This window comes from Athene noctua, chromosome 10 (genome assembly GCF_965140245.1).
Source record: "Athene noctua chromosome 10, bAthNoc1.hap1.1, whole genome shotgun sequence".
Lineage (NCBI taxonomy): Eukaryota > Metazoa > Chordata > Aves > Strigiformes > Strigidae > Athene > Athene noctua.
In genome coordinates this window covers 6,032,296-6,057,963 of record NC_134046.1, presented here as the reverse complement: position 1 = coordinate 6,057,963, position 25,668 = coordinate 6,032,296, and the positions used below count along the sequence as shown (strand labels likewise).

At 38.1% G+C, this 25,668-nt stretch overlaps 1 protein-coding gene across 4 annotated transcripts in view; it reads right to left on the bottom strand.

The window, feature by feature from the left end:
* ATXN7 (ataxin 7) overlaps positions 1-25,668 on the bottom strand; it is an 89,280-nt gene that overhangs the window by 25,803 nt on the left and 37,809 nt on the right. For 3 of the 4 annotated variants that reach the window (XM_074913883.1, XM_074913884.1, XM_074913886.1), the window contains one exon: positions 14,014-14,118. The exons of the other annotated variant lie outside the window; for it this stretch is intronic. In XM_074913883.1, coding sequence (XP_074769984.1) covers positions 14,014-14,118 — 105 coding nt within the window. The remainder of the gene's footprint in view (positions 1-14,013; positions 14,119-25,668) is intronic. 4 annotated transcript variants of the gene reach the window in all.

Below are 25,668 nucleotides of genomic sequence, written 5' to 3'. Positions count from 1 at the left end.
ACGTTATAGTAGCAGCATATATGCCAACTGTCTCAATCTGTACCTTTGTTTTTATTTACTATTTTCCGATGACCAAAGGCTCGTAAGTAAGTTTATACAGTAAACATTCATGGGGTTTCACCTTGAAACAGATTGTGCATGTGTCTCAGTTAAATCATGTGCTGCAAGTGTACTCTGACACGCAAAAGTAATTTTACTTAATGTAGTAAAAACAACCCGTTATATAAGGCAATGAAATTATGAAGTTCTTTTCCTGGTACTAAATATCACAAGAGGTTTTAAGTTTTATTTTCTATCAACACTACTCAAAGACATTTAAAAAATTCCCCCAAACACCAACAACATTAGATTCAATATAAACAGTTAATACCTGAGTTCAGAGGCCTAAAATTAGCCTTGCAAGCTGTGGTAACACCTTGTGCAGATATATACCCAAAGGGACATACACCTACACACACTGCTCGCTCCTAGGGGACAAGGCTGAAGGGACAAAAGTCCTGCTCTAACATCAGGACAGCGCAGGCAGGGCAGGAGGGAGAGCAGCAGTTCAATATGAATCACTGCAGAGAACCTCATTTCCAGGTCTTTGCTGTTGCAAGATCATTCAAGAAGGGCAACTTGAACTGTGTTAAAACTATTGCGATGGAAGTAAGTTTGCTTCCTGCTCCTCAAGATAACGTCAAGAACAGCACCAGCCCCCTCCTTTCTTCATTTCCTTGCTGAGCACATAACATGGAAAGATAATTTATATAATCTGTGATGCTATCGCTATGTACACACATACAGTAGCTGCCTAGAATGAATGAGTACTACAGAATGTTAAGAAATGCCAGGGGCTGGAGAATCATTCTACAACGTCAAGTATTCTGCACATTTTGCATTGCTGAGAAAATTGTTTTTAAGATTGGCTAGAAAATTTTTAATCTTTCACTTACGTTGTATTTTCTTGTCTGGGTTTGTGAAGTGAGAAAAATGCAGCTCTACCATGTCTTCTTCCACTTGCCTACATTTTAGTGTTCTGTATTTTTAAATTAGGTTAATTAAAAGAAAACTGAAAAAGCTGGATTTTGAGATAGTATGCCCTCCCACTCCCTGCTGAGAGAGGTCCTAAATATACTGGGGTTTATCATTAGGATTAAAATCAGCGTTCAGACAGCAAAGGTAGGACCTCTCAGTGCTCTTACAGAAAGAAGACAGGAAGATCTTCACTGGCTGGTCATCACGTGCACACTCCAACCTGGCTGTGGCATACATATGTCTTATTAAATTGGCAGTCAGAAGAAAAAAAAAAAAAAAAAGGCAAAATACGACACGAAACTTAAAGCTATGTATGTGCACAGAGCAGGAGGTGTTGTAACAGGAGGGAAAGCGATGTCAAAACACACAGGACAAAGCCACAGACGACCAGGCTTCATTATCTCCACTGCACACGAAATAACTCATTTATCCTTTCTCAAAATTCAGCAGTCTCAGGCACCAATTTCACAATCACTTTAAGCTGGCTGGTGTGAGCTAATACTGCCACAGCAAAAAGTGTTCCTGCCCTCTTCCCCCAATCCTGACCGCCCAGTTCGAGCCTTTGCACCATCTGCTCTCTCCATAACAAAGAGCAAAACCATCCGTTCAAAGACCTGACAGTCACACAAACCACAAGCCTTCTTGTGCCAAAGCTAGCAATTAACAGAGCGAGGACTAGCAAGAAAAAAAAGTGTGACTTGATCCCAGGGAACAGGCTGGAGGCCTAAGTAACTGGGGATGACAAAGAACTGGGTTGCGAGCTGCAGTAATGATTAGTTTGCTAGTTCCTACAAGTTTTGAGGGGGACATACAAAAATTTAGACTTCCAAGGAATGTTATCTGATTGACATCAACACTGCTTAAGCTGGGCTTGCTTACACTACAGCCTGCTTATGTTTACATTTAGTACTGTCTAAAATGGTTTTGTTGTAAATATTTTGCTTTAAAGAGATTGTTTGGTTACTGGCTACTATTATTATTCTTCCTGGAAGGAAGAGAATGACGGGCCTTGAGCCAACACCAAACTTGATCAATTGAGAACTCCAGCATAGTGACTTAGAAAACTGACGTTGCTGCTATGGGGGGTGCACAGAAAGAACCCTGCCATGTGCTACGTGACACCATGAAACCAGCCTTAGCAAAGGGAGCAGAAAACCAATACAAAAAGTAGTACTACTGACTTGTATTTAAGGCCTTGTGGGTCTTCTTTTCCAAAACTGTAAATGAGTTCTCCAAAGTACCATCATGAATGAAACCCCAGAACCTCCAGAACCACGGGGCAATGGATTTTGAAATCAGTAGGTTTTTGTCTCTAGCAGCTGCCACTTTGGAGAGTGTTTTACATGCTACAGAAAACACAAATGCGTCAGGCAAGATTTGTGATTTTGGCATCTTCTCTTCTAAGTGGACATGCTTAGACATTCCTCAGGTATCAGAAAAGTCCAAAATAAAATGGACGACTGAGTAGAGAGGAACAACTTGACAGGCTTGTTGGTGCACAATCAAGTGACAGCATTTTATGTCTTAGTATCAACTCCACTTACAATGTGCTTATACTAGAAATACAAAATAAAACTGCCACCTATATAGCATGTACGTACACACAGAGAGTGAAGACTTCTCCATAGACTTATGCCATTTTCAGGGACTAAAAAAAGACATTTAGTACATTAGATTTCAAGCACACAGCCACAGCCATTGTGGACCACTGCCACCTGGACAACTGGGACAGGGCAGGGGAAACAGCAAGCGGCCCAAGAGCTAGTCAGGGCTTTCAGCATGTCCTAGCAGTCTGCCAGGCCTCCAGCCTCCCCCGGTACATTCTTGTGATCGCAGAAAAAGGTGATATGTATGGTCCTAAAGGTCGGTGCCCACCCTCATTCTGAACACTGTCAACCCTACAGACAGTTGGACTGAGAATGAAACTGGTCACCCACAAATTTAAGTGACACTAGCTGTCATTCTCGATTTGTGACAAGCAGGATGTGACCATCAAGCCTTGCAATACTATGCACATATACAGGTTTATATCATTTCTATGGCTATCAAAGCAGTTACAGGTATTTTTAGAAGCTTGCTGGTGGATAGCTTTGTGACCCACATAATGACCTTTGGTCAAAGAGTACATGGCACTGTGACAGGGAGGGGACTGAACCGCGGCAGTTAAAAAAACCTTTCTTTTGACCTTAGAGGCCAGGAAAGGGCCAATATGGCATGCTTCCAGGCATATACATGGTTACGTGTGGCTCGTCAGAGGCTGTAAGCCAAAATGAAACTGAAGAAAATTGAGTGCTAGCTAGTCCCATGCCAATGATGAGAAGGGCCAGAGCCTTACAGAGTACTGTAAGGCTTCTCATCATGATCTAGAAAAGTGAAAGAAGGGAAACAATTGCTTCACCCTAATACAGTAGAGCATCAAAATGCTTAGCCTACAAACTCAAATGAAGACTTCAGGCAGGCGGTAACAAAGGAGGCAGCCAATTTTCCTCTTAGCCAGGAAAGGAGACATGAATTCCATGTGAATATCTATGGACAATAATGAACAGCTCTTAAAACTATCAAAGTATATCACACAGAACTTCTGATCAGCTCAAATCCAGCTCTACAAATAATCCACAAATATCTCAAAGATTCAGACTGAAAGGTGGAAGGGCACACTGGAAGGGGTACACCTTCTGCCTAATCCACAGAATTAGCCACAACGCACTGCAGAAACTAGGGCTTTTCCCACTGCCCGACGTGACAAACAGGTTCTTTGCAACCGGCGGGGGTCACACACAGAGGACACGGCACAATACAACTTCTGCCTGGAGGAGGAAGAAAATTCTATGGAGTAAAAACATAAGAAGGTGATCTGGCTAAAAGAGAAGGCTTCCTTATGAAAAGCTACTCTATATAGAACTGTGAGTTAAAGGTTTTCTGACAATCTTGCCAAACGACGAGGAAAAACTCAAGTTATGTAGGAACTGCTTCAACTCTCCAGGAGCCTGGTCTAATTGTGTCCTTTACAAAGCATGAGAGTTTCATACCAACATGGGCAACAGAAAAGAGGACAAGAATCTCTTGATGATGGTTGTTCTTTCTCTAATATAACCTGGGGAAACAAAACGTAATTGCAATCTTTGTGGTCAGCAGCACTCTCAGACACTGCAGGACTTGTATGAGGCAGCAGAACAGGCAAAGTTTATCACGAGTTTACATATTAGATACACTGATGGCTTTTTCTTCTACATCATTTTGCTGTCGAAGGATTAACCTGTTGCCCTGGTGCATGACAACCAGAGGAACATCTACATAAATTATAGAGTAAAAAGACTGATTTTTTTCTATACAAGCACTACATTATGGTTTTGTTTCATCGATAGCAGATAATAGGTTTTGGAAGTATTTTCATTGTTACTGCCTGAGATAACTAACGATGGCCTATTTAGTCAGGAATAGTATCACAGACCTATGTAAAATTTCATATAATATTTTATCCATCTGTTATTTTTTTTACATTCTTTAAAAGATATTTGTAATCAAGTTTCACATTGTTAGAGAGCTCTTACAGAGCTGCGTACTCCAAGATCTAATCCAAGACTGCTATTGAAAAGCTGTTTGAATCTGTTACAGGGAGACACGACATAACATTTAGGAATCTGAATTGACTTCAAGGCCATTTACATTACTTGGATATAATTATTTAGTGTTAAACTGAATTAACCCTAATGAGGAGTTTTAAAAGTTGTCATTAATTGTGCTCTTTCGAAGGTGAATTTCAGCCTGCAATTTTTTTTAAAAATTATATAAATCACGTGGTTATTGATTGCTATTCATCAATAAACTTACAGGTTTCATTGTATACAAAGTGTTATACACTCCCTCTTCTGGTAATACCTTAAAAACACAGTTTCTAGACTTTACATGTATCACATGTTAGATTTTAAGTGTATCATATTGCCTGGAATTAAAAAAAACAAAGTAGTATTGTGTCAATACCTGCAACTTTAAAAAGCCAGCAAACTGGCAATCAAAACGGAATAAATAAATAACAGGTGAAAATTACTTGACAAAATGCCTAAGTAAACTAGGTAGCAGCTACTTTGTAGCTGTGCCTAAAAAAAAAAAAATGTTTTGGATTGCTTTTAATTTGGTAAGAACAATATTGTCACAAGTTTATCCAAAAGAACAACACTCACATACGTGCCTGGTTGCCATTTGGTGAACTGTTGCTGTAGGTGAGAAAACAGCTTTCTGAATGCTGCTTCTTTTTTCTGAGGCAGCAGATAAAGAAGTTCCTACAAAACACCACTTTTATGTAGGTCCAGCATGGGGAACCATTCCATCTAGTACACTGCCACCCTTTGCTCTCCACTTGCAGAGAGCTGGTGGGCATTCCTCTTACTGCAAAAAAGCTACATGTATATCCTATTTTCTCTCTAAATTATTATTTAGAGAACAGAAAATTAGTATTTTTAAATAAACTTAAGAAGCTGAGCAAGAAACCGTAAAAGGGATGTATAAGGAAACAAACATAACATGACCTATTAGTAAGTGTACATGTTTGCACGTATCCACCTCTTTCCTTGATGGTCAGTGTCTGATAAATCCAGGAGAGGTGTCTCAAGTAGGACACACTGTTGTTTCCCCCCACCAAATGTGCAAAATCCAAGAATGCCATCACGTTACACAAATGACACTGATAGCAGTGTTGCAAAAACATTAGGAGAGGAAAAAGTAGTGAAAAAGCTTTTGTTTGTTTTGCCCTGTTAAACCTCTCCTCCTTTCTTCTACTTTTCCCCCTCAACACACAGTAATAAAACCTGTGCCGTACCTACTTCATTCTCCCTCCTGCAAGGTCATTTTCTCCTACCTTCCTCATTTGGTTTCCTCCTTATTGTCTTTATTTCTTTTTATATGTGTTTTCCTTCAAGTTCTTTGTTTTACATTTCCCCTTTTAGCTATTCCCCCGTGTCCTCTCTTTCCCCTCCTCAGACACACACACACAGACTGCAAACCACTTAATTCCAGCCTTAATTCTAGACAAACCAGCCCTGCCAAAGCTGCCATCCTCCTGCCCGCACTAGCTGGGCACTGCTGCCCCAGCCAGGTGCTGCACAGCTCTACCTGGGAGCAGTGGTGTCTTGGCAAAAAAATTAATGTGAACTGATGGTTACTGATGAGATTTCCTATCTGACCTTCGTAGCTGTGCTTGCAGAGAAGAAGAGACTACGTGTAAATCCTCTCTTCCAAATGCGGCAGTTGTTCAAGAGTTGGCTGGTGGGGTGAGAAGGTACAGTCTGTGCAACTTGAAACGATATGCTTCCACGAAAAAGGAAAAAAAAAAAAGCGCAAAAACTACCCAAACTATTTTCTTTGTGACAGTTCAATATTAAACACCGTTTTACAAGCTTCCCAGAATACTACTCCCTGGAATCACAAAGCGCTGTGGTGTTCATCTGAGGTTTGCAGTTCTTGGAATAATCTACACTGTTCATGAGAATACATACTTCTCCCCAAAAAATAAATGCAGAAACCCTTATAAATAATTGATCTGCATGTGGTTAGCTTTTGAAATTAAACTACTTCTGACTTCATCCTTCAACACCCAAGCTGACATCTCAATAGCTCTGACACATTCCCAACTCTTCTCCACAACAGCACAAATCCTGCCCTTTTTTACTCTGATTCAGAGCTGGGGAGGTGGAAGGAGCCTGTAACAGGTTGCAGCTTCATTCTTCCGCACTCAGCTTAGGGCTGCATGCCAAACCCTGTGTGCCCATGGCCTGCCCTCGCAGTGCGTGCCACCTCCTCTGGCTGAGCTCCAGCCTGAAGGAGTGGCTTAGGCGTTAAAAAGAGCCCTTTTAGCTGTGAAGGAAACTTTCCAAGGATGTGGAGCACAAAAGCTGATGCAGAACAACCCTCCTTGAACCTGCAGAAAATGTGAAATGACAGTTATGAGAGCTGCGTTCTGAATGATGAAACTTAACATTGACTTAGATCAGTTAACTGTCTCATTATCAATAATTTTTAATTGTGGTCCTTATGTGACCATCCCAGCTGGCTTCTTCCAAAGTGACGCTGTAGTCAAAATACACTCAACAACTACTTTTTATTAGAACTACTTGTTCTCTTCAGAACTTACTTCAATCTGTTGACGAAGATACTTTCTTTCTCTTGGTGAACAACTACTTCTGTAAGGAACAGTGAACATGGCACTGTTTCCTCTTTTACCATGAAGATAAATATCTTTGGTTTAGTTTCTTTCCACTTCTTCATTCCCCGTCAATGTTTACCTTGAAAAGAGAGCAGTCTCCAAATACCTAGCAAAGAGCAGGACTCCTATAAAGGAGCAAGGTTTTCACGCAACCCTCATATAATTTTGTATGTTAGACTTGGTTTAAGTACTTTAATGTTTCTGTAAGAATAGAATAAAAAAAACCCTATTCTGTATTCAGCCAGTAATAAACCACAAGGATTTCTGCTTGTAGGTCTTCTGCTATGACAGAACAGCATGAGAACTGATTCATGCTAAGCAAAAGCCAAAGGCACACCAAAGCACTTGTAATACAAAATATAAAACCCCAAAGTTTGTAATATTTTAGCACACAGCACATACAGTGCTGTAGGTAGAATAACATGAATTACACGGTAAGCGGTAAACTGAACAATCAATTGCTTTTTTAAATCTGAAGCTGAGCATCACCTGTTTTGTTAGCTGATACTTCAAACTGCTTTATGTCTTCAACCAGAGCTTGACAAATCTATGTACACACAAAAAAGGAGGAAGTTTTACTAGAAAACTGCCATCCACTTCTCAAACAGACTCCCTATGCTTTCATGTAATAAACAAAGACCACAGCCATTATGCTTACAAAAATAACCTTCTGCACATGAACCGTTTACGATGTTACAATTAACCACAGTGCCTAACTTCATCGCTCCTTAAAATCTGCATGGCACATTTGGTATTCAGCTAATGGCTTTGGGGTACACATTTCAAAGCCCAAAATATATTTGGAGTTTCTTTCCAGGTGGTAATACTTACTTAATGATGCATTTATTTCAAAATAACTACATAATCAGCTGAAACTTTTTTCCCCAAAATGAATCCTGTGCTAACCTCTGAGCACATTCCCTTCTGGGAATATGCCAAGATGATTCTTGCAAAAGCTACAGAATTTCACAAATCTCTGCCAAGAAATTAAACTAGTTATTGCTGGACCCAGAGACTAAGATCCAACTGGTGGAATCGGGACTGTGTGAACTACTGCGAGAAGACTGTGTATTGAAACAGAAGCCACTGAAACTGCCAATGATAATTTGTTAAATCATATACATTAACTCGAGCCATAATATGCCAAATGCCACCTGTGCACGTTTGGCAATATGCTTGGCAGATTACTCCAGCACATCTGTGACACACCACATAATATTCAAGTTTTATTTTGGTTATTAGACGACTACAGAAGATTACTGATACCCAAGAAAATGCTTGTGATTTATATGAAACGTTTTCATACTGCTTTAAAAAGACATTAGCGAACGGTGGACACTTAATTACTGAAACAAATTGCTTGCTGGCAAAAGTATGCAGGCCATAATGAAGGCTTATCCCTCCAAAATGCGGATGAGCTCAGCCAATCTCCTACAAGGGGGAAAAAAAACAAAAACCAAAACCAAAACATCACATCCACACACTCCACCCCTCCCCAAAACAAAAGCAGAAAACAAAAAACAAAAAAACACACCAAACAACAAACACCCAATCCTCAGGTCCAATGGCTTTGGAACAAGATTCAGTACATTCTTTTCCTATCTGCTTCAACTGCTGCCTTGTACAGACACTTTCTCTCTGATTTTGTAATTCATGCTAAACACTCTCTCTATTCTATTCTAAACAAGCAACATCTGTGCAACTTCAAAAAATAAAATTTAAAAATACCTAAATACGGATGGGTAAGATTTTTCAGAACAATTAGCTGCTACCAAATTTGAGGTAACAGAAAGAGGGCAGGACAAATTCATATTCAATTCACAGTATATCAGAAGAACCCAACTATGTAATGCTGTAGAGACTGTAATACTTAAATTACAACAAATAGCACATGTTCTCTCCAAATTCAAGCACTTAACACCAACACCAAAAAAATCTCTTAGGGCCTGCCAAAGTAGTAAACTTGCTAACTAAAGGTGGGTGTGAGAACTGGCTGAGGGAGGAAGGAGTACAGTTACACAATGAGATGAAGGAGATTCAGGAGAGACCTTACAATGACTTGCAGGATGGACCCAAGTAAGTAACACAAGGGAACATCTCTTTCTCTACTGCCAGGATCTGCCCTCTGAGTCTCTCCAGGCTGAGTACAAGGTTGTGTGATGACCTTCTCTATTCCAAGCTCACAACCTCCTAGAAATCAAAAAAGGTGGGCAAATCTGGTATTATTATCCCATTTCTGAATCCTGTGCTTCAGGTTTAAACATGCACTGATCAGAAACTGCAACGCTTAAGCGATTCTCCACCAGCTCACTGAGCAGCAGTTGAGCAAAGCTCACAGTGGTTGCTCACCTTTGCCACTGCACGCCAAACCTATGGAAGTTAATCAAAACACTAGACATAGCTTTTTAATGACTCAACAGCCCAACACGCTATTATCATCTCTTTCCAATACATACAGTATTAATGGTTTTCACAATCACTACATGACTCACAGGCACTCTCAGTTTAAGTTTTACAGGTAGCCTGCATTGTTATTGCTGAGAGTTTAACCCCATGGAAACTGAGGCACAGAGGAAACAACTCCGCAAATAAACTAGGGAAAAATAGAGGGAAGAAACCCCACATCTCTACACTGATGCTACTTCCACATTGCTGAGCTATCTCCTCTCTTGGAGCCAAAGCAGCCCAGATGTTGCAGAGAAGCAGCTCTCCTCAGACAGGAGGCTGATAACCACAAGGAGATGCGATAAACCCCTGAACGGCTGAAATACCAAAAAGAAGGTCATAAGGCCTGAAAACCACGTCACCTCAGGGTTTCCATGAACAACCTGAAATAACTGTCACCATGGCTTTCTCAAAGAGCAACTTTTCAGTGCAGCACAAGAACTGTATCTAGCACATTTTCATGGAAAGAAGAGAGGAAATAAAAGGGGCACAGGTACATCCCACTGTCTTGAGGAGCATGACAGCTCATAATTTTACAAAGTGACTTTTACTGTAAGAATTTATATATTGAGAGAGGAAATTGTGCAGGGACTTAAGAAATATACCCGATTTAAAAACAGAGGGAGGGTCTGCATAACGAGGGAGTTGGAGAGGCTGGCGCATGACCACCTAGAGTGTAGAGAAATATTCTAGAGAAAGTCTAGAGAAATAGAGCTGGAGAAAAGTACTGTGCTTACATGATGACCTATACGAAGGAAACAATCTCAGGTGCTCCACCCACGAGACTGAATGCCTGCACATTATGCCTTTTTTCCATCTTTCACCTCTGAACTACCTTGAGCCACCCAAGGAAGATGCTGACACCATGAAACCGTAACCATTCAAAAAGCAGCAGCAAGAATCCTAGCAACGAAGGACTTGAATCACTTGTCCAGCCCCACAAATGAGGCAGCTGAGATCTGATAGAACAGAGGATTTGTCTTGAAACAATTCCTCCTCGGCTGGCTGGCCTGCTCCTGCCCCACCAGATCCTCAGCATCACTGATACCTGGGGCCAAGAGGGTAAAACCAGATGAGTCAGCTGCTGTATACAGGCTAGAGGAAATACCAGTAGCAGACTTCAGATATCTCATTATATTAGACTGCTTTAAAAAACTAACCTACACATGGTATTATGCATACCAAAATACATCACCAAATTTTACAAATCAATTACACTATATATACCAACAGTATAAATTATTAAAATGGAAATTCATATTCCAAATGCATGCTTAGAGCACCTCAAAAAGTAGAATTTAATTCTGAATTAACATCTCTTCTAGTCAAACCCATGAAATATAAAAATCAGTTACATACAAAGAATTCTGTGATTTGTATCAGTAAAATATTTTACTAAAAAGGTCAAATATTCTGAGGAACAAGGCTACATTTAAATTATTGCTGACTACTTGTGGTCCAGGGAAAAAAAACAGCATATGTCCTGCAACGCACTTTCAGCCTACCTAGTTAAGTAGTTTATCATGAATATGCTTTGGAATAAATTAATTAGCTCATTAGGTGTAGCTAATAGCTTGTTTAGCCTTCCTCTGACAAAAGTGACATTTTGAAAGAGCATATTCTGCTACTTCAGAAAACAAAATCCCACATGACAAGTTTCAAAGAACACCAAGTACAAGCAACACATACCACCAGGAGTTGTAGAATATTTTAAGAGATTACTATTTCTCTGGTAACAATTAAAAATAAATTTAAAAGACACTAAGCACATCATAAAAAGGTTCACTGATACACTGCAATTTTTCAGAACTTGGAGTAATCTCTCCTTTATCAATCCCTGAAATAATGCCACAAATAAAAGACCTAATTCAGGGGAAACTGACTGTGATGAATCTAGAGTGCTTCTTGTCATCATGATAGTGTACCTTTTGTTTTAAAAGAACTGTGTGTTTTGAGGACTTCAGCAATTTCCTTCTCCTGAAGTACACTGTGTTAAAAAAAGAAAATACACCATTGCCTGGTAATCAATCACCCACCATATTTATCAGCTTTTACATTCAATTTACTAAAACGAGGGACAACTGCGTAAGGGTTTCAAGAATGTGAAAGGCTGATAAAAAACAATGAGAGCTAACACTACACTAAATCACCAAGCTTGCCTTCTTACCTTTCTGAGGCTATTAGTTTGGCAAACTAAAGTCCTTTAATGACATTCACCCCACCCAAGCCTGTTTTTCTCATCAGAATGACCCCGCCTGTTTCCTCTGCACGCCGCAGTCCTTGCCGAGCGTCTTCATTGTTCAGAATAGGTTTAAGAAGTACTAAGAATAACCTTGTCATTTCCATACCCTCCTCCTACATTTCTCTCAAAGTATGAATCTGCCGCTGATGTAAGGTTTACATTAGAGAAAGTTTCACGTTTAGAGATCATGCTCCTACAACATGATACAGAATGAGAATATTACATGAGTATTCTTCCATATTTTAAAAGTATTTTCCATTCCTTCATTCTGTAGTTCCCTCTTCACTCTCTCCCTTTTAAACTGCAAGTAGCGCTTACAGAAGAGTTTGAATTAATTCACATAACAAGTTTAACACTGGTACAAGCAGCATTACAACACCTCATGTTTTCACGTCCATGGTCAAGAAGCAATGCCGTACCTATTTCAGTTTGTAAACTGCTTCTTCAGCCTGCCCATCAGGCTGTCAAGCCAACAGCTACAATACTGGTTCCTACAGTACAGATACCTGTTTGTCAGATAGTATTTGAAGACCACCTGTTCATTTCGGAAAGGCAACCCAAAGTGTCTGCAGATATGCACAGCTCTCCATCACTACCAACCTGAGCCAGTTCCATATTACTGATCTCAAGATGGAAGATTCAATATACCAACACACTCAGAACTGGGTAACATCAAGTCCTCCCCCATAAATGTATTTTTAACTGTCAGAACCAATTTAATATGATATTTTAGAAGGGCTTATTGGACATCCCAAACTGATATTCAATGACGAGTGAAGAAGCACACTGGCAAGGGGTGGACTTGCTCTTGGCTGACAGAAGAATGGGTTATAGCAACCAGAGTAAGAAAAGCTGATGCCCTTTTCTTCTTCTGGCTCCCTACAGCTCGGGAGACTTACACCCACAAAACTGTGCATTTTTTTAAAAAAATATTAGTACTGCCATCTACAGAATAACAAGCAAACTAGTAAGAATTACATTGCAAAACCTATTTGGATTCTTCTGAGTCACTCTGCAACACAACTGCAGAATCCAGCAGCAAGGATAGAGGTAACATCCATAAGGCATTATAACACAAAAACACATGAGAGGTGGAAAGGATAAGAAGTTCACCCTCTCCACAGCACACCTTTTCCCAGTCTCTAGGAAGCAGCAGCAGCGAGTAAATCTTTTCTTGCCAAAGTGCTGGATTATTTAAGATGCAAGAAAAGTTATCCTTTGTTCTCAACAGTAGAAGAGGCTCCCTACCCATACCCAGCACCTTCTGTCCTTTTAACCACCACAGCAATCAGTAGGTGCACAGGCCTAGACAAAAAGGGAATACATACAAATACACACAGAGGGAGGATACGCTGCCCATCTTCTCTATTAGCTCTTGGTCAGAAAACATCTTCTGATTTTCTCAAGAAACAGAAAACTGAGTATCAAAAGCCTCCTATCCAAATGCTGGCATGAAATTGTTCAAGGTTAATTTCTAGTCTTGAGAGGAATGTGGAAAAGAACTGCCAACCTCCTCCAGTTAGGTCTGCAGGATGTAACTGAGCACCTGAACTTGTGCAGCACTTCACGTTTTCTCAGTCCTCTATAAACACTGGCTAACACCAACCAACACAACAAGAGCTTGGTAGAACAGCTGATATACAAAACCACTGGACCAGTAAAACAAACACAAATTGATACTTCTGAAAATAAACAAACTTACTGGCCATTGGAAACATAGTATGTTTTACCACAAAATTTGTAAGCTTAGCTTTTAGCTCAAGTTCACAGTTCACACTAACAGAACTCATGTAAAAATAATCTATATAAATACACAAGGAGAAATGAAACACATGGACACAAACACACTACACATACTGTCTGTGAAATGCACTATATATATTTGAAACTTGAGATGTATGCAGCATTTCAGGAAGGCATTAAAAAATGAAAAGGAACAAGATCTTTATGTAACTGCATTACAATGTATAGAAAATGATTAAACACAGGTTATGTTCTTTGACATTATTAATAATGTAATGATCTATGCACCATCAATTTAAAAAAAAATTGCCAGGCTTAATCCTGATTTAACCTCACCCTTAATTATTAAAAATAGTTAAGCACTTACCATAATGTGATTGAAATGCCTGTGGTTTTACGACCTGATTACAGTGGTTACACATCACCAAATAGAAATCATCATGAGCCGGGCAAAGACCAAATATTGGCATATCTAAAAACAAAAAGACAAAATGGCATCTCTCAGCTGCTGACAATTATTGAAAAACAGTTTAATTACAGAGCCATGACACTAGTGTTGAATCATAATTTTAATACATTTGTATCAAATTTGAAAATGAGGGAAAAAGAGCATATAATGCAATAGATAATTTTTGTGCTGGAGTATTACAAAAGCAAAAATCTTCCTACAAAGATAAATGTAAAATGAGCGATTACTTGTAGAAAACATCTATTAGAAAACTGATTTAGGACTGATTATCTTATACCAGATGCAAGAATGTAATAAAAAAAGACTGACTTCAAATGACAAACACAACATAAAAGGGGATGTTTTATGTATTCTGAAAGGGGTTTGGATTTTATTCCAATTTCATTAAATTAATTCAAAAATGAACTTTATTTTCTATTTATTTTTTTAAAACCATTTTAAACACACAGTTGTTTACCAGGCAGTATTACATGCCTAATGGTTTTATTTGTTTAACAGTGCATTATAGTCCAGCCATCTGCTGCCAGAGATCTGTGTAACAGCTATATAAGAGAGAGAAACAGAGATAAGAGTATGTCAGAGCATGTGTGGATTTCAGAGATAACACACATACTTGCAGACTTTTACTAACAAAATTAGTTTCTACAAATTTGTTTTTAAGAATACAGTTTCTTAAGAATATAGTTTAACAGTTAAAACTGCATTCAGAGACTACTGGAGCATTAAATACAACATTTACTACACAACTTAAAGGTATATTACATTTATGTAACTAAAAATGTTATTCCATCACTAGAAGACAAAAAATAGGAAACTGCAAACATAATAGTATAAATCCATTCTTGCCAAACACGTGGCTATGGGATCTATAACACTATTTAAAGGTTTAAAATGGATATAGAAAACTTATTTTCATTAAAAAAAAAATACTCAAGTAATAGATCTATCTTAGCAGCAACTTAATTTCTAAGTTAAACTTATTTACCTCGGTGATAGAACTGACCCCAGAGTTTTGTTTTAAGACTACTAATATGTCTATGTGCCTTTTAACAACATCCATGGTTTTGTTCATTAATGGAATGGAATGATGAAAGAAATTGAGTGGGCTGCATTTTAAGAGTGAATGTGCCATAACACAAGGTAACCACTGGCAGAACCACGCTGTCAGCCCTGTAGAGCCCCACAGACTCTACTTTGTTCCTCCCAGACAAAAGAACGTATCCACACCAAAGAGCTTCCAGAATTAAGGGCTCCCTTTGTAGTATCTTTATCATAAAAATGTAATTATTTTTCTTTTGAAAATAAGGTCTACCCCAGATTTTCCAAAAAACCTTATTAGCGCTACATCAAAATTAAACGTGATACCTGCAATAACAGCTGCAACTGGATTTTGCAGTTGGATGCAAATACAATGACCGTGGACATCCAACATGGCTGTGATAGATCAGAGCTACACTTAATCTAAGTCACCAAAAAGAGGCACCTTTTTGCAACTGACGTTACATCAAATAAATAAATAATCTGATTTGCACTTCATTAAGTAGCAACTCTTGCTCATTTATTTCTACGGTATTTATTTTAAAAAGCATTAAGACCTCAGGCAAACCCAACTTACTACAAGCTAGGCAAAACTAGTAAATATATGCTGGGGGGGGGGGGGGGGGGGGGGAAGGGATAGGAATAATAAATTATTTTTCAATATCTACCTTCTGTGATTTAACATTAAGCGAGGTAAAAAAAAAAAAAAGAGTATAAACTTATAAAGTTTAAAAAGAGTTTAAAGAGTATAAACTATAAAAATCACTGCTAATATTTCATGTAGGAGCTCTTTGGGTATGCCTTTGTAAAAAAGTTTCCACACGGCAAGCAAATACTCCAGGGTCACTTCCATTTGACTAATACACCATGATGAATGGGACAATAACAGCACACACTGCCTGCTATTTACATTGTTAATAGCACACGGACTGGCTACTACTGTATAATGTCTAACGAACTGTAAATCCACACCCTGTAACCTGCTCTCATAACCATACCTTTCAGACAAGGCTGGATTCGCAGACTTTACACCAGCTTGTAGAGAATGCAGGGAGGGAAATCATTAACATGAGAAAAGGATTGCCTATTTCTGTGTCTCTTGCAAGATAAAGCACTCCTTGACACTAGTCTGGAGAAATCACCTCACTCCAAATACCTTTTTATAAATATTTGTAGGAAATATACAGCTGCAATTTTAAACAAGTGAAACAAATGGACAAAAATTGATGCAAAACAAAAGTGTCATCCTATTTCAGTTTGGGGATCCCAAGAAATCAGAATAATCTACTAGTGTCCTTTGCACTGTGAAGTATATCTTCAGAGTTTTAAAATCAAAGCTCCAAGTGACAGAAAGCAGCATCAAAATATTAGGAAATACGCAAACTCATAAAGAAACATTCTAAAAGTAAAACCACTCGACACAGAAAAAACATTAGCTGCACACCCAAAAATCACAACCCTGATTTCAAAGGAATTCAAGCACAAGACTCCAGTCAAATCATACAAATCAATATAAAAGATCTTCTACACCCTCTGTACTCTCCTACAGTGCTGACAGTAGAGCAGCATCTAAAGGTAACCAGCAAGGGAACAGTGAGGGTTAGAGTCCTAAATGCAATTCCTTTTGTTTTCTCATAGGAGGTAAAATAAACTATAGCTTTTTATTATCAAAAGCATTTATTTAAAATAGGTACAATCAAATTCTTTTGTTAGAGAAACCCACAGGGCCCCAAACAACACTGGAACCTGCCTATGCTGAGCACTGCATGAACACACGAGACCAGCCCATAAGGGCCACAGACGAGATACCAGTGGGCAAAAAGTAGCATCAATATTTCAGGGAGACCTGAACATTAATTTTAACAATGGGTTTGAAACTAAGGAGTGTGACCCAACCAAGATCAGTTAAGACAACTGGAAGAGACCTGAATCCACCCTTTCCAACCCAGAAGCCTCAGTCTTACGTAGGTAAGCTCCCACGTACTTATCGTGCTTCACTGTCATTTTAGTTGAGCAGAGCAAAAGCAGGTTTCAGGGAAATCTTATTTCTGTTTCTGTGTTCCAGTGGGGCAAACACCTACGAGGCACTGTTAAGAGAATGACAGCTTCGACCATACAAATGTTAGAGAATAATATATGGAACAGTTTAACAAAACTTACGTAAGAAGTACGTACCAAGAGTAGGAGATTGATGCCTAATTTTTCTATTCCTCACTTATGAAAGTCCACAAGTCTTGCAGCTGATATTCTAACATCTAATACGTTATACCTATTTCATTTAATGACATGCAAATTCTCTATTTAAAAGTCTAATTAAGTTTACAGTATTCCACCAGTGTCATTTCAAACGCACTGTTCCTCCAAGTTTAAAGATTACTTTTTGAAATACTTCGCTGTAAATGTAAAGCCCGTGCCTCTCAAGGAAGAGCCTAGCAACCGTGATTCACAAGTTCCTCTTTCAAAGCTGGGCTCATTTAACTCTCTCCATCTGGGAATGTTTTTCAAGGTCAAACTTAAAATTAAAACCGACATCAAACTTTCAATTTATTTTTCCAAAATGCAGTATTTATATGGTATCAACATAAAAATACTTGTATAGGAGCTGCTAGTTACATTAATTCTATTAACGCTATTAAAAAAAAAAAAAACAACTTAATTTACCTCCATAATATGAAACCTCTGAACGTTGTGACCTCCAGAATTCACTTCTCCTTTCAAATGTGTCTTAGTTACAGTGGTTTTAGAAAGGTAACTTTAAATGATATATTGCTGTACTCTGTACCAAGACTTGAACGAGCCTGTGCCATTGGCAGTTCCGATAGACCTTAACAGCATTATTTGTTGAGTATGTAATAAAGAAACTGCTTCTTATTTGGAAAAGACCAATATAGCATCTTTTCTAATTAAAAAAGGAAAACCAATAATGGACAGTCTTGCATACCATACATCAAGTAACACAGAACTTTCTTAAACTGAGCTGCCATCTCCTCTTCTCCAGAGGGATGTAGAAGCATGTGTCATCTAGTAATTTCTTAGTATTTCCAGCATTCTGTTTCCGGACAGTTACACTACAGAAATTCATTAAAAGTGTCTCTGTACTCTCAATTCTATTACTTAACATCACAGACAACAGAACAAATAAAATGGGTAAAAAAACACGCAGTTAGAGAACAGGTTGGCAATTTACGTTTGTTGGGCCACTAGATGCAGTGACTACTAGAGCTTCGCTGCATATTTTTATCGGATTTCTTTTTAACGCCCCAAATTTGTAAAAATTGCCTACAAATCTTGTCGTCCCTTTTCAGACTGGCACAGTCCATCTATCCTAGCATCTAAGAAGAAATCATCCCTTCCAGATATGAAATGAAGTGTCACCCAGAAAAATAAGGTCAAGATCTTCTCCAGGACAGCAAACTCTAGAGGAAGAGGGTAAAAGGAGCCCTAATTCTGGCTGTTTGCAGAGACCAGAACACAAGTTTACTGTTTTGCAGAACTTTGCTCACCGCAACTGAAAAAACAAGGAGGAAAGTGAAAACTGAAACAGAGGAAGAGAAAGCAAAACTAGCAAGGGCAGAAGTGAAAGGGCAAAGAACAAACCCTATCAGAGTTAGGGCAAAAGAACAGAGAGCTTCATCAATAAAGTGACAAGAATACACAGAAGTACTGCAGAAATATTTTAAAGCCAGAACACTGCTAATGCTCACTTCTTCCCTATCCATTCCCAGCATAAACATCTGCTTATTAAGATTATTTTTAAAAGTGAGTCTGATTTATCACAAATATGTAAGTGATTTGACAGTGGACATTTTATGCTGATGCCCAACGTGAACAGTAAAATGTTTTGACTACAAAGATTCCCACAGTATAGCATAACATGCCTTCAGCACACCAAACTGATTATACTTCCAGAATATTTTTAATCACTGTAGTTAATTTTAAATGCACTAAAAATGCAATGCCCTAGACTATTAACTTTACACCCACAACAGACATAACTCCCTGTTATCTTTACAACTCCTCAAACACAGAATTTATTTTTCTTTTTCCTGGGGCCTGACCCAAATCCACCCTAAGTAAATGCACCAACTTTTATCAATTCACTAGGCTTTCCATTAAGACATCAGGGAACAGTTTTGGAGCTACTATATAAGGAAATTGTAAATATAGCCCATTGTTCTGAAATGTTGCCAAATCTGGATTATTTGAACTATTTACTTTGTGGACAAGTATATTCCAATAATGTACATAACAGCTATCTTGAATACATTTGCTCTGTGCTAGCTGTGTTTTCTCATCAGATGAGAATTACTCTTGATCACGCTAAGGTACAAAAAAATATGAGTACACCTTGTTTTGACTTAACTGGTAGATCTCTTTCTCTAAAGGTACGGTTTTATTAGAACTTTAAGATAAAACAACTCTTCACTAGCATCTGAAAAAATTTCAAAAAGGGGAGAAAAAAAAAACCACAGCTGCAGTAACTAGAAACTAGTTGACATCTTGAAGGAAGAGAAATTTTGTGCCACCTCCTGTAGTTTGCTTATAACACTTATCCCAGGTTGCTGTCAGATCCTGTCAAAGCAATAAAAATATTTCTTTTTTTTTGTTTTTACCCTTTATGATTGTGGAGAACACAAATGTCATTTTAATATCTGAAAACAGACAAAACCTCTCAAATTAGCATTTTTAATTGTGATTTGGGAGAGAGGCATGAGGAAGGAAAAGGAAGGCAACTAATCAGCACAGAGGACCGCACAAAACAGCCTGCACCAAACCCAGGCAGAATTCAGACAGAAAGCTGAGCTTGGCTAAAGCCCAACTCATAGGTTGCAGTCAGCCCAAAATGCTAAAATTCTGCCAAGAAATCTGCACACTGGGCAAGTCCTGCTGGATCTATTGCTGACATTAGTTGTCAATAAAAAGTAATCTTCAGGTACAAGGAGGATCTTAGATGTGAGCGAGGCATCAACCTTTCTTCACAAACAGCACTACAACGTATCTGAACTAATTAGTTATCTTAAAAGTCATATAGTCCCTTATTTCAATTGATATGTTTAAAAAAGCGATCTAAGTTAGCATCACAAAACTTACCTTTCATGCACAAATACTTCACTCTCTGCAACTAAAATATTATTTTCTAGACAATATTTTTCTAAACCGTTTTCCAGAAACATTCAAGTGCTTATCATTCATGAACACACACGTGGTTTTGTATACTTATCAATGTTGAAAAGAAATTAAAACTACTGGCAAATTTTTTACTGTTTACAAGATGTTGATAGAAAAATAATATTCCTAAACAGATACTGTGAACAAAATAACTAAAGCCATACTATTCAGAATGCTCTGGTTTATGCAAGTTTTAAATCAAAATAAGAGATTCTAGTAAAATATCCATGCAAAATTTCAAGCAATGAACACGTATGTATTAATAGAACACAAGTATTTTAGGAACCATATGTGCAGGCACAACAAATTTGTGCCTGCAAAGAACATATGCACAATCAAACAAACCAAACAAACTGATCAAATTTACATACAGAAACACTTTTAAAAAAAAAATATTTAAAAATCTGTCCCATAAGATTTATGCTCATGTTGCCTCAGTTAAAAAGAATCTTTTAATGCTAAGTAAAACAAATGGACATTCTCATACCCGAGCTGTTTCATTTAGGTTTAGAGGGAAGCATTGCTAAAGTATTTTCTACAAGATTACCTATTTCTTAAATTCCTTGCCAACTGCACTCTGTACATTAAGTAACTTTTTTTTTTTTGTACATACAGCTTTAAAAGCCAAGGTATTTGAGGAGACTTTTGAAAGGCAGAGCTCTCATTGGGTTCTGAGCACAAGTGCATGAACTTTGTTTCACCGTGCAGTTGCTGATTGATCAGATGATGGAAGGAACAGCTGACAACTTGATTAAATGTTTTTACGGTGTTTCCCAGTTTGGCCAATATAACAATTACACGGCATTTGATTGAAGTTCTAAGAATACCCAAACCTCAAAGTTTTGGCTCAGAGAAATGATTTTCACTTCAAGACCAAAAAACTCCACAATTTTTTTAACTAGGCACAGGAGCTGCATTACTAGATTTGATCACTGTCATAAATCTTTACTAGTATTAGAATGCTTTATCTCTAAAAGCAGAGTCCTCTCTGCCCAGTCTCCTTTTGAAACTCAAGATGATCTATTTTTCCAAAGCTACGGTTCTGTAGTTTTTACTTTGCTTTCCCAAATTCAAGGCAGAATCTTGCCCAATGAAACCTGAAAGGGTGAAGGAGGACCTACCTCTCCTGGCTCATGTTTTCCATGGGTTCAGCCATGCTGCATTTCCAAAATCCCATTCCCTGCACTGCCCCCTCCAGCTTCACCTCCAGCATAAAGGTTTGCCACATGCTGCAGGCAGTAACACTCCTCTGTGCATATCCAAGCAGCAAATCCAACCACCAATCCTTCTGCAAGGCTACAAGCACATTATCACTGCAATTCTCCTGTAGCCCTTCCTCCCCCTGCAAGGATGGAGAATGCAACACTGACAGTCACTATGTCTCCTGTTCTCTCAAATTTAACAGTCTTGGGAAATTTCTGTATCATGATCACTGATAAAAACTGAGCAGCAGATACCAAAAAGAGAAATGCGTCATGCACACGTGCACCTGCAGCCTAGCGTGCAGCTGGGACTTCTAATTTTAGGCTCCCAAGATTTGAATGTTCCTGTAATTATATATAAAACACATATCAAGGCAGACAACTAAGTATTTAGTTCAATTCTTTGTATACGAATTCATCTACGCACAATCTTTGAGAAAAAAATCTAACATAAAACGTGTGTTAAATTGTTCATTCAAATCTATTAAACATGTTTTCTGTTTATTATACAGAATAATACAAAATTTAAGTGAGCAAGTTTACAGAAGATTGTCTGTAGAAAGACTGATTAATAAATTTCTCAATGAAACACAAGTAGCATATTTAAAGCTTTTCAGCAGACGAAAAAGTCTCCCCACACTCATTGTACTGTTACATCAGGTTTTCATCAGCAATTTGAATGAAGTCAGTCATCTGCAAAAACTATTCCCATTTTCTCATTAATGAGTTTTCAGAGTTGAAGATATGTTAAATTTCTCCAGCCAATTTGTATAATATTACACAAATGCTGAACAATTTGTCATGTAAGAAATCTTCATTCAGTCATGCATTATTTTTAGGTGACATGATCTGATCATGCCACTGCTGTATTTTAGGGAAGCCAACAAATTATTATTTATGGCTTTATGTCAAAATAAACCCATATTTGGTATATATCCAATGTTAAAATAGCTTAAGGAACCCTCAAAGCTGAATTTAATTTTGTGATTATGACATAAAAATTAAATAGAATTCAGGAAATAAAAGACTTTGAGTTTACACAGTAAAATTAAAATCTGGGCTAATTTAATATGAAAGTGTACACAGAAACACTTCTGTTATTATGCAGAAAAACAGGGTCTATTATGAGGGGGGGGGAAAGTTCTGGATAAGCAACTAGTCACAAACATAGCCTTAATTAAAATTAAATAAATCATCCCTAGAATAGTCTAATGCATATACCCTAAAGCAAGCTACTATTATGAATTGTTTTAACATCCACAGGTTTGGTACTTTTCTCCTCTTTCACACACAGCACTGTGTACTCTGCAGCAGCTGTACTTTTGTAGTAGGAAAAAGGAAGTTTGTTTTATTTATACCTAAACTCACAGTTTACATAAAACTGTTCATTGCAGCAGAAGTATTTTGATACAAGACTGCAAATGGGGAACGTGTTCCAAACTCCTCACCCTTTCCCATCTCCTATCTACAGATGCTTTTGACGAAAAAAAAAAAAAAATTGGCTTGTGTGGTTTTTGCCATCTTTCCCTATGTAACTGTCCATATCACAGCAATGCAACTGGGCGCTGGCTGTATCTTGGTGCCCAGCAACCAAGGAAGTAGAGTGGTCACAAACATTCACTTACAGATATATTCTCACTGAGAATCGGAGGAATAAAATGTACCCTTAACTACATCTTTTGTGATAGGAGAAAACAACAAAATAAAAAATAAACGAAAAGGTGACATCGGAAATGCCAGTCAATACAGTCTTTAAAAATACAAAACTTTTCAAACCAGTAAAAATAAGAACTAGTTATGTATCTTTTGCATGATGGCATTATTGCAGTCTTCATATTAAAAACATCATCAGTTAACACATTATTTTCCCTGCTACATACAGAATCATAGAATATCAGGTTGGAAGGGATCTCAACAATAATCTGGTCCAACCTTTCTTGGCAAAAGCACCGTCTAGACAAGATGGCCCAGCACCCTGTCCAGCTGAACACAGAACGTGTAGTGCTCATCTTTCAGCCTCTTCGACCCTCTTCCCTACTGACCGCAACCCCAACTCCTGTGTGACACCAGCACGGCATTATTCTTTAATTGTGCAGAGCCAATGCATCTTTGCACAAAGAATACTCTGCATACATTTTACATCGTGCACCTGATACCTGAGGGAGCAAATCAGCATATGTAAAAGAAAAAAAAAAAATTATGGAAAATAATACAGACGACCTGTCAACTGAATTCTATTTCAGTATTTTCTTTTATTAGGCAACTCTACTACCTAAAACTACCCCACCCTTGCCACTCCCATTCTCCATGCACTGGAACGTCCACTTCAAAAATGAGACTGTTTCAATCAGGGCTAATATAGCTATAAGGAAACTCATGCCTGTCGATTTTCACATACCAACTTACATTTCTGCACCCCCCCTCAATTTGACAGGCACTATTAGGTTTTCCATTAAAACTTATTTCCTTTGCTTTACAAATTTACTAGCAGTTGATTTGATCCAATTAAAAAAAGCAAGTTGCACAGCAACAGGCATATAAATGTACTATAGCAAAAAAACCCCAACAGTACTGTAATATTTAATAAGATTAAAAGATAAAGTGGAAAATAAAACAATGTTCTTACTGTTATAGTGCAGTAAAAGAGCCAACCCACTACTTATGTATTTGAACACACATGTAGTGACACAAAGCATTTTAAACTTGGCTATTGCATACCTTTAGACAAATAAATATGACTATTTCAATTATCTAGCTGAGGAACTGTATGTCTTTACTTCTCACAACTGATATATTCCAGCACATACAGAGCTTCCCTTCCAAGAGGGGATCTACTTGTCCAGAAGCGTTAAGCTTTAAACCAGTGCTAGTTGTTCTCTGAGACACAGTTACATCACAGAATCATCTAGGTTGGAAAAGACCTTGAAAAAAAAAAATTAAAAAATTCAGGCTTCCTGTTCACCATATAAGGTCAGTAATTTCACTGCTGGCTGTTTGTGATACAACACAAATGCAGTTCAACATAAAAACTCCTCATGGGAAGTGATATATATTTTTTTTAAATTGTTATGGAATTTCAAATTCTTCTGAAGAAGAAATTTAGGTTTTGTCTTTGCATGTCATCTCCCTTTTAGAATAAGCCTTATACACTGTCCTTATTTCAAGATGTATTTCTTCACTTTTAAGGGTGATTTGCCTTAATTTAGGAGCCCATCTTCACAAAGTTTTCCAGAATTCCAAATCCAAACATTACACAAAGTCCACGATACCTGTTACAGAATAAAAAAGACCTTGAAAACACTGAGTGAATAAATCTGTACCAGGTATTATTCTTCCATATCTGGCACTAGTTCTCTGCTACTGATATCACCCATTTCACTCTTAAATAGAAACAGGTTGGTAAGGACTGCAACTTTTAACATTTTTAAATTTTTGATGTATTAAAAAATGAAGAACACTTAGATCATATCATACATGCAGAAGCACTGAAAGGGCTGACATCCTTTAAAGTAATTTTTCTGCTCTTTCACGGTCTGGGCCTCTATAACATAAGTAGAACTCCAGACCTTCTGTGTACATCACAAGTACCAATAGCTTCAGCAAAACGAAACGAAAGGATGAAGAATTTGCTCAGACTACTTAACAGATTTGGTTGGTTTGGTCTAACTCACATATTTGACAGATATTTCTAACACTAACTCTCTCCCCTGGTCCCTTTGCAGCTAACAACACTCCTGTCACACTTGGGAAGAAGGTATATGGATATGTATGAATGGACCTAAATACACAGGGGGAGAAGAAAAAAGATCTTTTCTCCCTTCTGTAGGCCAGATCGGAAGCAAAATGCTCTACTCTTGGAAAAAAAGTACGGAATTGGGTACACATTTTAATTTTTAGACATCTCATGTCAAAAAAGGACATAAACCCAATAAATCTCATTATACAAGCAGCAAAAGTAACCCTTACACAGATATAAGAAGATTCAGCATATGACTGTGCAACGAGACACAGGGAAGTGGCGTCCTGCACCCCCCCGAACCCCACAGACCTCAAGTGGTGGTCCCGATGCGCGGTGTTACAAGACTAGGCCTGTTTGCAAAGGGCTGTAGAAGAGATGTCACAGAAGACATATGGAGTCAGTATT